Source organism: Peromyscus maniculatus, chromosome 3 (genome assembly GCF_049852395.1).
Source record: "Peromyscus maniculatus bairdii isolate BWxNUB_F1_BW_parent chromosome 3, HU_Pman_BW_mat_3.1, whole genome shotgun sequence".
Classification (NCBI taxonomy): Eukaryota; Metazoa; Chordata; class Mammalia; order Rodentia; family Cricetidae; genus Peromyscus; species Peromyscus maniculatus.
In genome coordinates, this window is record NC_134854.1 from 77,474,872 (window position 1) to 77,488,230 (window position 13,359).

Genomic DNA, 13,359 nt, shown 5'->3' on the forward strand with positions numbered 1-13,359 from the left:
CTAGCATTTCTTCTCAGGCAGCATGCACATGAACTGACAGGTGGCCGCAGGCACACTGTGAGCATCAGAGGCCACAGTGAGAAGCCAGGTGCCCGGGCTCGCCCCACACTCTGAAGTGGATGGGTGTCTTAGTTAGGGTTTCTGTTGCTGTGATGGAACCCCATGACCAAAATCAACTTGGGAAAAAGGGGTTTCTTTCATTTACACTTCCAGGAAGCTGTCCATCATCGAAGAAGTCCGGGCAGGAACTCAGGCAGGGCAGGAACCTGGAGGCAGGAGCTGATGCGGGTCATGGAGGGATGCTCCTTACTAGCTTGTTCTCATACTTTACTCAGGCTGCTTTGTTGTCGCACCCAGGACCACTAGTCTAGGACTGGCACCACACACAAGGCTGGTCCCTCTCCCACCCATCACTAATGAAGAAAATACCCTACAGGCTTGCTTCCAGCTCAGTCTTATGGAGGCCTTTCCTCAATGAAGGTCCCCTCCTCTCTGATGCCTCTAGCTCATGTCAAGTTGACATAAAACTAGGCAGGTCAGAGGAGTGAAATTTTTCTTAATGCACAAGAGCGCTGATGACTGCTGACAGAATCCCTCAGTTACCTCAGGCATGAGGTTTGGAGTTGTGCCAGTGAGGGAGCCATGTAGGGCATGGGCATGTTGGCAGAAGTTAGAGACCCAAAGTTGTAAGGAGAAAGCCACGTTTCCATGTGGGCAGGAACCATCCAGGCTGGGAACAGCAAAGACCAGGAGAGAGTATGACAGTTCAGATGTATGTCACAATCATCAGTGTCCCGTGGCATGTGAGGGACCAGTGTGCCTGGCTCGGGCGGCCCAGGACTCAAGCTGGCGAATGTCGGGAAACGGCAGCTGTGGTCTTGTCCTGCAGAGGCACCTTGTGAAGTGTGCACAGGTATCAGATGAATGAAGACGTGAGCTCTTATTCTTAAAGAGAGACAGAGTATGGCAGGTGCCAATCTTTCAAGGACAAGTCCTCCAGTGACTTAAGACCTCCCAGACCCCGCCTCTTAATGGCTCCCCCACCTCCCGATAGAACCCCAAAGCCGTTAGCATCTGGACCTTTGGAGACATTCCAGATCCAAACTACAGCATGGCCCATCAATTCTTCTCATTGTTTAGATGCCAAAGAATTCAAATAAAAACATGGACGTAAACATCTATAGCCAAATAATTGATAATAATCAAGCTAGTGGTGATGGTGACACGTTACATTCATGAATGCACATGTGTGGCATCTGAATCTACTGGGAGAAACCAAAGACTTAGACTCAGTTCAAATGTAGATGAATGAACTCATTTTTACTGCTAGCAGGGGGATGGTAGCCTTAGGGCCAAATAGCGTGCTGCCATTTGGAAGGGGGGCCAAGGTGGGTTTTAAAGGCGGCCATCAGAAAGGAATGTGTTTCAACTCTCCATGGAATCCACCTTTGGTTAAGAAAATTGTTTCGCTCCCCTCAGCTGTTTCTTACTTTCCTGCTATATAGTAATAAAAAGACCATTCCATCCCTTTCCCATAGCGATAAGCAAGCTTTACAGAAGCCAAGGCAGCTGTTAATACCTCCCAGCCCATTGTCCTATTCTTATCTCACCTGCAGGTCACAAGAATCTCCCAGGCATTCCAGAGCAAAAGGTCAACGGCCCTTAAGGGATGCCTGGCTCCGTATTAAGTTTCTTTAGTCACCCAAAGGGACCTGTGTAAATTATTACTCAAGTCTGAGCACTCTGCTGACTGGGTTAGAGCAGTTCATTTCTGGGCAGGCAAAAGCAGTTAAGTTATCAGGTTAGGATTGACTGTCACATTCCCACACATGCAATGTCACTAACTGAGTTTTATTTTACTAACATGTATTCAAGTGAGGGGGAAAAAACATAATTTTTTAGGAAAAATTCTCAGGTCACAAATGCTTATTGTCATTATATCAGGAAGAAAGGTCATCGTTATGTCAGCAAATACTTGCTGAGGTTCTCACCCACTAGAAAGATTTAGACCAGTGAGTACCTCACCCTGTGGTGGAGGATGAAAGAGGAGACAGCACCCATGCATCTTATTCCCACGTTCCCAGTTAATCACGTCCATCACAGTCAATTCAGTGGGAAAGTGGCTGATTTCAAATGGGACTGTGCTCACACCCCAAATTCTACTTTTTAAAGGAAATTTCAATTGTGAGAAAAATGAAACATGAAAGACCCCATCTAAACCAAGTGTTGGCCTGTTCAGTGTGATCACAGTGTTATGCACCCAAACTTCAGAATGATTCTCACCTTGCAGAACCAAAACCCCACACATTAAATAATAACTCCAGGCTTCTTCCTGCCCAAGCCCCTGACAACCACCACTTGACTTATTTTCTCTATGGTCTGAGCATCGTAAATAACTAATGTAGGTAGGAGCTTCTGCTATTTGATTTTTTGTGGCTGGCTTATTTCGCTTAGCAGAATGTCCCAAGGTTCACCCATGTTAGTCAGAATGGCCTTCAATAGTCTTGCAGGTAGACACATATGTGTACGCATCTATCATACATCACATTTCATTTATCTATTTGCCCGTTGTTAGATGTTTGAATTGCTTCCATATTTTAGCAATTGAGAATACTACTACTAAGCACATAGGTGTTCAGAGGTCTCTTCATGACTCTGCTTTCAATTGATTTCCATATATCTCCCAAAGGAGAATGTCAGGTCATAAGGAAATTCTGCTTTTAATTGTTTGAGGAACCACCATACTGTGTTCCATAGCAGTCAATCATTCTTCATCTTCACCAACTGCACACAGTCGTCTCAGTTTTTCCACATCCTCACTGACACCACCTTCAGTTTTTAATTTATTTAATTTCATAGCCGCTCCAGTGAGTGCAGTGTGATGGCTCACGGTTGTCTGATCCAATTTTAGAGGCCACTCACGATACAATTATCCAACTATTCCCACGAGCTACAGAACTTCCTTACCACATTGCCAGAACTTTAACATCACCAAGGGGTCCATTTTACTAAACTCCAAGGACTGGATGTCCCAAGAGTGTGATACTCAGTAGGAAAAACACATGGCCACTGGCCATATCCAGTTCCACCCTTGTGGTGACAATGGGGTACGACCCTTACCACTCTGGATAACGCTGTTGCCCACAGCCTTGCTGAACTGCCCGCTGGCCGTCTATTGCTTGTCCCAGTGCTGTCTCTTCTGGGTATGCCTTACTCCTGTGACACCACGAAGATGCTGCTCTGCCTTTGCAATTGTCGTACCTCCCTTCAGCTCCTTGGCTGCCCCGACTCTATCTGGAGTGCCTCTCCTGTTCTCTCCCCTTGGGCTTTCTGCCCCCTTAGCCATGGCAGATCCTCCGCCATGGCCACTCCTGGACTTCCATGTCACCACATCTCATCCACAGCGCTGTTAAGAGTGGCCTGGCACCCCTTCCTTCCGACATCCTCCTTTCCCTGCGCCCAGACTGCCCCTCCATGCTCTGTTGTCCCATCAAAGGCATCAGTCATCTTTGTCTTCTGTCTCTTCTACCTCCCAGGATGGGACCAACCACATGCTCTGTAAATAATGGTTGGATTGAACAATAAAAAATATCGCATCACGTATACATTGCTAACTGCCCACAGAGCGAAAATTTTGGAAATAGCACCAAGTTCCATCAATGGGATTAAATTAATTACAGCGTAGTCACATGCTAGAACTCTTATGACTATTAAAACAGTATATTGGATATTTGGTGATGCTACCATAGCAGTAAAACAGCCCAAGCAAGACTGTACAAAAAAGAACATATAACATTTTACAAAAAAATGTATTGATTTATGTATTATGTAGTAAAGGAGGACTTGAGACCAGAAGAACACGAAAATGTGAAATGTGGGGAAATGCTGTGTGGCTTTCACTCTTTTTCTTTACTATTCTGTCCAGATTTTTATAATAGGTGAGTATTGCAGTCTGATCTTTAAAACTAATTTTAAGTTGAAAGTGATAGGGAGAGTAGACAGGATTAGGCCAGTTCTGGTCCATGGACCTGCACAGGAGGAAATGGGGACCAGGAGACCAACCCAGCTCAGAGCCAAGTGGGCTGACTTCTGTTGAGGGGATCTGGTCCCTTTTATACCAGTGACAACTGGGGAAGGTGAGGAAAACCAGGTGAGCAATGTGGAAAGTTGAGAGCCTTCTACTTGAGAAGACTGTATTTGTGGACATCTGGCCCAATTTCTCCATATACAGCTAAGAAATCAAGGCAATAGTAAAGAAAATGGCTGGTCCATGTCCCTACCTGGTTGCAAAAACAGGCTAGTGCCCAGGTTCTGCGCTCCACGTCCAGTGAGTGCTCTTTGTCCCTCATGGTACTACCTCTTCACTTTCCTGCAAGACTTAGCCAGTGCTGGCCCATGACTGACAGGTCTGATCTTCATAGGAGCCACCTTTCCCGAATACATGTAACAGTTCATGGGAACTGCTCTCTGAGGCTGGTGTTAGCACATCTACCAGACTCTGCCTTAGTGGCCATCCAAGTCTGTAAACCCTTTCTGCACCCTGCCTAAGCCCTACCTGGCCATCCTCCTGTTGCCTATAAGTAGATTTTCCTCATAATATGAAAGTATGGCTGTGCTTTTAGAAAGAGACATCAATGCACATTGGTTTACACATGACAAAGAGTAAGGCTAGAAGCCATCAGAGGCTTTTGGTCCAAACGCAGATAACCTTTAACCCCATGGTCCCAGTGCCTTTGTATCCATAGCTGTGTTGGTAAGTCAGGAGGTGGCAGCATGTTGGCTCTCAGGACAACAGGGACATGAGCTGGGGAAGAAGAGTGAAATACATTTCATGTTATGAACCGCAGAAGCAGAAATGGGCGCACTGCCATTCCACTGAATCCGAAATGCCCGTCTGTGCAGAAACAGCAGGTGGGAAGTACTGTTTACAGAGTGGCCCCAGAGTCTAGTGCTATCTCACAAGGGAAAATCCCTCTAAGATGCTCTGTCAATTCAAAGCATCCTGACTCCCCCTGAGGATGTCCCAGCCACTCACTCCCAAGAGCAGTGAAGTTTTCTTGCAGCCAGATGTGGAGTTGGCCCTCCATTTCCATTGAGAAGCTAATTTTCTTCCTGCCTCCTTGCTCTGACCAGCTATGGAAGCTGGTGGGAACTGCCTACCCATGATGCCTATGTTACTAGCCAGTGGTTTTCAGATGGGGGCAAATGTTTTTGGAGGTGATGTCTAGAGTCCTTTGTGGTAGTTACCAGGAGGGTGAGTAGAGATGAAAGATGTGGTAAGTGTCCCACAGTACAAGGACAGACCCACAAGGGAGACCAAGCTAACCAAAATGTTAGTGAAGGCTGGACCGGAAAATCTACACCCAGTGAGACGTTTTTCTATAGCAGACAGGCCATTTGCAAAGCTAAGGATGACCACAGTCTGCAAGGCTGCCCTCTCACGTGGAAGTACATCGGGGCTATGTCGGTGTCTTGGTACTTTTTACTCAGACTAGATGAAAGAGCTAACGTTCTCTCTGTTGTTTGCTCCAAACATCTTTATTCTTGAACAAGTACAGTCCCTGGTTTAAACCTTGATTAGTGTTTTGTGAGTTTCAGAGCGCTTTGTGATAGTTCATTAAAAGTTGGGCTTTATCCTATAAGACTGTTACGGCGCCAAATATGTACAACTGTAGAAAACTCCAAAAGTGTTGGAGAGTTTTTTAAATGGTAACTCTACCACACAAGAGGGAAAATTGCTTATTATGTTTTTTGATGGATTTAAAAAACCCAGATTTTTCTTTCCGTACAATTTCACCCCACCCCAAATCATCTTCGTAAACATTCAAGCAGCTGCTTGCTGAAACATAATGTCATCCTAAAGCTCCCAGCACCTAGAACCATTTGTCAGACAGAGACTGTCCTCAGTAATCACGTTGCTGTTTAAGTAGCTCAGAATCCCAGATTCTAGGGCACACTTGGATATGCGGCTGTGGAATCCCTAGTCCCAGACAGAGGCAGGACAAGGAGACCCCAGGAGATGAGGTTCAGAACCATCAACTGAAGGGAAAATTGGAGAACACCTGGAGATGTGGATTTAAAACTTGAGCAAATCATCTTTAAAAAAAAAAAATCAGACTTTCTGCTGTGGTGCCTCTGGCATGAGAAACTGGACTTGAGTGTGGGACATGCAGGCTAAGAGGCATTTGGGTCCCCGTCCCCCGTCCCCCCCCCCCCCCCCCCGCCCTCCCATTATCTTCTACATCCGTTCAATTCTTCCCTATGGAATTATATCCTGTGCAACTTGTATAATATTGAAGCCCAGGACATCTTGGAGATAAAGGTATATTGTTGGGGCTTCACTAAATGGAAGCCTGAATCACATCAGCCTATGGTACCTGCGCAGTACTTGGCTTGTCGCAACGGCGGATGGAGAAGTATGCCCGGAGGCTGGGCACATGCCTGTCAGTAAGGCCTCCTCACACGTCACTACTGTGGTTCCCTGAGCCCATGGCCTGTGACACAGAAGACGATGGAAACACACAGTCCGGGGCCAGAAGGCGGAAGGTTTCAGGTTGGGCTCATGTTGCCTGGGACTCGTCTGCCTGCTGGTCTTTTAAGTGCTGGTTTAGCAGAAGTGTCTCCGCAGGGTACAGAGGCCCTGGGCCAATAGATGGTGAGATCACTCTTGTTTCTCTCAGGCCGCACACCCGGTTCCTGGCTCCAAGCTGAGGCGGCTGGGCAGAGCTCCGATGACATCAAAAACAGAAATTCTCAGGTAACGCCTCCCTGGAAGGCTCTACCACAGTGGTTATCAACCTGTGGGTCGCGACCCCTTTGGGATAGCATATCAGATATCCTGCATGTCAGATATTTACATTAAAATTCATAGCAGCAGCAGCAGCAGCAGCAGCAAAATTACTGTTATGAAGTAGCAACAAAATAACTTTGTGGCTGGGGGTCACCACAACATGAGGAACTGTATTTAGGGTAGAAGCATTAGGAAGGTTGAGAACCACAGCGCTACAGGGATTTCTTCTCAACAAATGGCTTTTGCGTCCCCTCTGACTCCTCTTCCTTGAGAAGGCCATTTGTTGTACCTTTGTTAAGGGCCAGAATGAAAGACCTACAGTTTCAAACTCTGCTGTGTGGAAGGAACTTTCCTTAAGTGGGCGCCTCGTACAGAAGGTCTTCACTTACTCAGACCCTGCAGTCTCGTTCCTCCTGAGTCTGATCCTTCTAGAAGCCTGGGGAACACCCCATAACGTCTGTAGCATAGGATTCAGTGTTCTCACTCACCTATAGACTAGATAGTTCTTTGGGGTTTTTCTTGGGTCAATATTATAATTGATTTTGACCAAAATTTAATCACAATTTAAGTGCCCTTGGCTACATGTAGTTAATTGTCAAAGCCTGGAGGAAAAACCACATGAATGCCCTTATTCTCAGCCAAAATAACTTATACTGCGAGTTTTCTAACCTGGGTAGAGGCGGCATCTCTCACTGCAAGTGATATGGTCTCCTCTTTTAAAATCCTTTGTTGATGGGCGATGGTGGTACATGCCTTTGATCCCAGCACTGAGGAGGCAGAGGCAGGTGGATCTCTGTGAGTTCGAGGCCAGCATGGTCTACAAAGTCAATTCCAGGACAGCTGGTGCTGTTACACAGAGAAATCTTATCTTGAGAAACAAACTAACAAAAAGATAAAAAAAAAATCCTTTGTTTCTCCTGCCCCGGCCTACACCTGTTTCCAAGTTCTGTGTATCGGACAGCAGGCTGGATGTTGATGAACTGGGTCATTCAGCAACTGTAGGACAGTTAAAGAAGTGGCCTGGCTGGGAAGGTATTAGAGTCCTGTGATTGCCCTGAACACCTGCCCCCAGAAAGGCCCCACCCCCTTTTCTATTTATCTTTATTGTATGTGTAATTGCCTACATGTCTGTATATGCACCTCATGTGTGTGCCAGTTCCTGTAGAGGCCAGAAGGGGGCATTTGACCTCCTGGAACTGAAGTTACAGGTGGTTGTGAGCCATCGTATGGGTGCTGAGAACTGAACCCAGGCCCTCTACAAGAGCAGTGAGTGATCTTAACGGCTGAGCCGTCTTTCCAGTACACCCCCTTTTCTAAACACAGGAAATCCAAGGATCATATAACCACTGTCAGATGATCACAGGTTCAAAAGTGAGTGTGTAATGGTAACAAGTTCATAAAGGGGAAAAGGGAAAGAGGACAGATTTATGCAGGATTATTGACAGGTGGAAAGAGGCACCACAGTCTGCCACTCTGCCTGGACTGTGGTGTCTCTGACACTCTGTTGCAATTGTCTTGGAATTCTGGCATCAAGACTTAACAATGTCCAGGAAAGATTTGAGCTGTAAACTAGTCAGTTTTGCTCAGTTTCAGCTCATGAGACATCAGCAGCCAGCCATTCCACCCATACGCCCATGAAAGGCCTCTTGGAGCAACTTGTACACACCGGGGAAGAAAACTACCCACTCCCTCCTCACGATTTTAAATCACAGAAGTTCAGATACTGATGTCAGCATCCATCATTTTCTCACCTCCCCCAGACTGTTGCAAGCCTCTCCCCTTCAGGCTGAAATGCTTTCTGGGAGATTCCCTCTCTCCCTTCCATTTTTCTGTTTCTCCTTTGGATAGTCAAACACTAATGACTAGGTCTACATTAGTAACTTTTCCTGTTGCACTGATAAAATACCTTGTAAGAGCAACTGTAGTGCAGAAGGTTTTGCACATTTGTGGAGACAGGCACTTGAGGTAACTGGGCGCCTTGCACCTGGAGTGGGAAGCTGAGAGCTACCATGTGGGTGCAGGGAATTGAACCTGGGTCCTCTGGAGGAGCAGTCATGGATCTTACCCTCTGAGCCTTCTCTCTAGTCCTATACTTTCTAAATTGAATAATTTTTATGATCAGAAAAAGAAAATAATCATCATACCCCTAGTCCCTACATGTACAAAGCTTTTTCTGTTTTTCAGTTAGCTTGTCTGTGTTCTCACGTTTGACCCTTTATAATAGCCTGATGGTGAAGCTGGAGAGAGAGGCTCATCTTTCCCCAAAGGGAAACTTGTTGCTGAAGGTCAAGGAGTTACCCAGGGTGACTATCTGACCTCTGCGGGGTGTTCCCACCGCGTTTGTCATGTCAAATTCCCAACAGCAAGAGCAGCCGTCTCCATCAATGCAGCGAGGCTGTGTGTCTCCATCAATGCAGCAAGGCTGTGTGTGCCCTCGGGCAAGACCCAGTCCCCAGCCCCAGGACAAGCACACACCTAAATCTTCCTTGATAATAGTTTACATCTTTCTGGACCTATATCTTTAGGCTTCTAGCCCAGGGGTCCCAGCCATGGGTTGCCTATGATGTCTGTAAAGAAGACCCCAGTTCAGTCAAGGAGAGGATGTAGTCTTTAGGGATCTCAAAAGCAAGCCATTTTATGTCTCATTGGAAATCATCTTAATTTCTTTTCACTGCTCGAGGACATAAAGCAGAGCAGAAGAAAACCACTGGGCTGGAGACAGTGGACAGAGCCAGGGAGTACTTCCTGTGGGGATGGGTCCAGTGGCCCCTGGCTGGAAGTCTGAGGACTTTGGTCCATTTCCCTATTTTTTATCACCTTCACATGGTTTCTTCTTCATGCTGTTTGCTTTTCCTGAGCTTCCTGCCAAGTGAATTGTATGTGCCTGCTTCCATAAATGTTCACAAGACACTATCAGGTCTCCACATACCATTAATTTCAGGTCTCCATTACCTCTTCCCATTCTCAATCCCTAAGAGTGGGGAGGCAAAAACAAACAAACAAACAAACAAACAAACAAACAAACAAACACACAGCTCCTTGTACACAATAGGGCCACTTCACCTGCAAGAAAATTTGTGATCCCAGCCCTGGCAGGTCTTTTGTGAGCAATGAGTCTTGTGACCCCTTTTCAATATTATTCCGTCATGTCTCTGCAGTTGTCCCTCAAGGCACTCCGGTGAGAAGATGGATGAAGCCAAGGTCCTGGGGTTCTTGAAAGATGGACACCAGGATAACTCGTCAAGACTCTACCATACTCAAGCTCTATTCATTTGATAGGCAGGCTCTGAATGGAGCGTTATTTATTGTAAAGAATGATTTGCACGAACTTTAAAGCACCATTTTAGTCAACTTTTATTTGAGTAATATTTTAATATTTTTAAATATGCATCTTGGCATTTGTCTGTCTTGTACAGATAGAGCCCTATCCCACCCTGTAGTGTCCACTGTGACTGTAAAATATGCTTGCAGGCTGGTCGTTCCTAGATTCTGAAACATTTTTCAGAGCATCCTTAGTTTTCAAGCAGTCCCAAAGTCATAAATATCCACAACAGCTTCTTATTGGCACGACTCTCATCATACCAACTGCAAAATCAAACCAGACAATGCCTTATAAACACTGCAGCTCAGAGGAAGCGCTGTGTCCCCAGGTCCCCCAGTGCCACACAGCCTCCAGGGAGCGAGATGCCACGTCTCGCTTCTTTCTATCAGTACAGGGATGTCATTTTGCTGCCTAATGTAAATATATCCCAATGCAAAGATTAGAGAGGGCGTGGCCCCTCACATGCCTTCCGCAGGGGCCCCTTTTGTACCTGAATTCTTTTACAAGTAGCCAATGCTTTCACTGTTTACAGCAACCCTAGTGCCCAGGCTCCATCGCTTTCCCTCTGCCCCTCCCAGGTTCCAGCTCCTTCCTGGTAGCCAGGGTAAAGTCAGCTTTATGAGATTTTGATATCTTGTCACCCCTGCAGATAACAAATGTACATAGCTCATGATTATGATAAGCGTATTTTTACCTCAGAGGTCTCCCTCCCCACAACCCCACCTTGAGTGTAGGATTTACATGAGAAATACAACATATGTTTAAAAAAGAACAAAACGAGGCTGGGGCAATAGCTCCGTTGGTATCTGAGTTCAATTGCCAGTGCCCACATAAAGCTGGAAGTGGAGGGACACACTTGTTATCCTATTGCTGAGGAAGCAGGGGCAACCAGATCCCTGGGACTCACTGGCCAGCCAGGCTAATCAGGGAGCCCCAGGTCCCAGACAGCGGCATTATCTTAAATACAAGGTGGGCAACTCCTGAGGCCACAATACCCAAAGTTGACCTCTGGCCTCTCCAGGCTCACACATACATGTGCATGCACACTCCACACAGGAACATATGTACCCATATACAAACACATACAAAAGAACCAAGTATTCCATTGGTAGGGATCCCAGAACACCTGTCAGCCCCAGGGCGTGTGAAGAGCACGCGTGTCTGATGGCTCTCTTGCTCTGTGGTGTGTACCTGGGGCGGCAGGCAGATATATGTGTCAGGTTCAGCTGCCCTGAGTAGACAGAGGGCCAAGCCAGGCTGAGGCTGCTCTTTACACCCTTTTTGGAGCCTCAAGGAGGGAAGCATGCTTTCTCTTTTGTCAGGCCCCAGATGCTCCCATCAACTGGAATGGGGAGGCTGTAGCAGAGAAGGGGAGAAAGAGAAGGAACGGGATCCCTGCACTGTGCTCAGAATAGCTGCTAAGGGGGAGAGGGGCAGCGAGCAGCGGTGTGCTTTGGAGCACTCCACTCCGGCACTCACGCCAACAAGAACATTAGCCCAGGCCAGGTCACCCAGAGATGATGGACAGGGAGAGCATTCAACCATGTGTCTGCAGAACTTGACTGCTTTTTGGAGCGAACATCCTATGATGGTGTTGTGCTTTCCAATTCCAGATAGTAGAAAGTGAACCAGGGTCAAGTTCCCCTCTCTGGGACATGACTCAAGCCATCGTGACAACTACATGAAGGGCCATGAAGTTTCCATGTTGCTGATTTGTTGTGTTGGTTCTGAAAGTTGGCAGAAAGGTCAGGCTCCACTCCCCTCTACTCCCAGCCATGTGAAGTAATAATCATCAGATGCTTTAATAATTGCAAGGAGGGCCATCAGCAAGGCAGACCTGCCTGTGCAGTAGACTGCTTGTCCAGTGAGTTATTCATGTCATCATGTTCTACAGTAATGGGACAGAAATGAAAACTATTCAAGAGTGGTTAGGGAGATGTCTCAGTCAGTAGACTGCCTGCTGCCCAAGCCTGAGGACCTGTGTTCATATCCCCAAGACCCACATAAAAGCCAGGCATGGGGGTGAATGTCTGTAGCCCAGGTCATATGAGTTAAGTAGAGACAGCTGATCCCAAGAAGGTCAGTGGCCAGCCAACCTCTCCAAATTAGCGAGCTGCAGGTTTAGTAAGAAACTCTAATAAGGTAGAGAGAACGAAAAAGACACCTGTTGTTGGCCTTTGGCCTCCATTGGCATGTGCACAGATGTGCCTTCATTTACATGCATGCACGCATGCACGTGCGCGCGCACACACACGTACATACAACCAATAAATAATTTTTAAAGCTATTTAAAGACAGAGGGGAAGAACAAGCAGAAACCAAAAACAGCAAGCAGGAAGCATTCTCAGGGATCTGGCCTAGCAGCTCTCCTCAAGACCTGTCACTGAAGAAGCTACAACCCTCCAAGTTCTAGTGGGTACGTCCAGTTCCCACCAGCAGTGTACAGGTTGGGCCCTTGACCGTGAACTCACATGTGCAGGCGTCGCTGCCGTCCTTGCCTCCCCTCACATTGCAGACTGTGACTCCCCAGTGTCCCACCTATATTTTGTATTTCTCGGCGTCTCCTACTGCAGACTCATTCCTTTGTCCAATAAACTTTAATAAGTGGCAGTGTCTGTGGTTGTTTCCCTGCAAAACCCACCTGTGATCACCAGTGCTGATCTAAGCCTCTTTGATTGACATGTGATGACTGCACACGTTTCTGGAATATGATATGAGGCTGTGGTGCAGGAATGCAGTGTGTAACAGTTAGACAAGTACTAAGACGCATCTTTGAGGATTGGGAGGGCTTAAACAAAGGCCAGAGATTTCTGGAGTAGCACCTTTAAAATATATTTATTTTTATTGATGTATATGCATCTATGTGTGTATGCCCTGTGCACAGGTACCCACAGAGAAGAGGGTGTCAGATCTCCTGGAACTAGAGTGACAGGTGGTTGTGTGCTTTCCAACATGGGCGTTGGGAATTGAATTTGAGTCCTCTGGTCCTGTTCTGCCCTGTCCCAGAGTACTGTGCCTACTTGCCCCTCTTTGCCAAGGAAAAGGACCCTTTCCAGTCGCCTCTCCAGAAATCAAAAGTCTGCTTTGACATTAGCCTTTGTAAATGGCTGTTAGCTTTACTGAAAGAGCGACTAAAACGTGTAGCCGTGTGTCTCTTGGCCTGCCCTGGCCTGCCTCGGGTAGCTCATCACTACGTACCCCTGGCACTGGGCTCCGTCTGGCTGACACAGCTTCCCTTTCCAGGTCC

The 13,359-nt window shown here is 46.8% G+C and overlaps 1 protein-coding gene across 2 annotated transcripts in view; it reads left to right on the forward strand.

The window, feature by feature from the left end:
• Wipf3 (WAS/WASL interacting protein family member 3) overlaps positions 1–12,722 on the forward strand; it is a 77,415-nt gene extending 64,693 nt beyond the window's left edge. For both annotated transcript variants that reach the window (XM_015985780.3, XM_015985783.3), the window contains 2 exons: positions 6,681–6,757; positions 9,949–12,722. In XM_015985780.3, the coding sequence (XP_015841266.2) occupies positions 6,681–6,757; positions 9,949–9,972 (101 nt within the window). In that variant the 3' untranslated portion in view covers positions 9,973–12,722. The remainder of the gene's footprint in view (positions 1–6,680; positions 6,758–9,948) is intronic.
• The last annotated feature ends 637 nt before the right edge of the window (positions 12,723–13,359 follow it).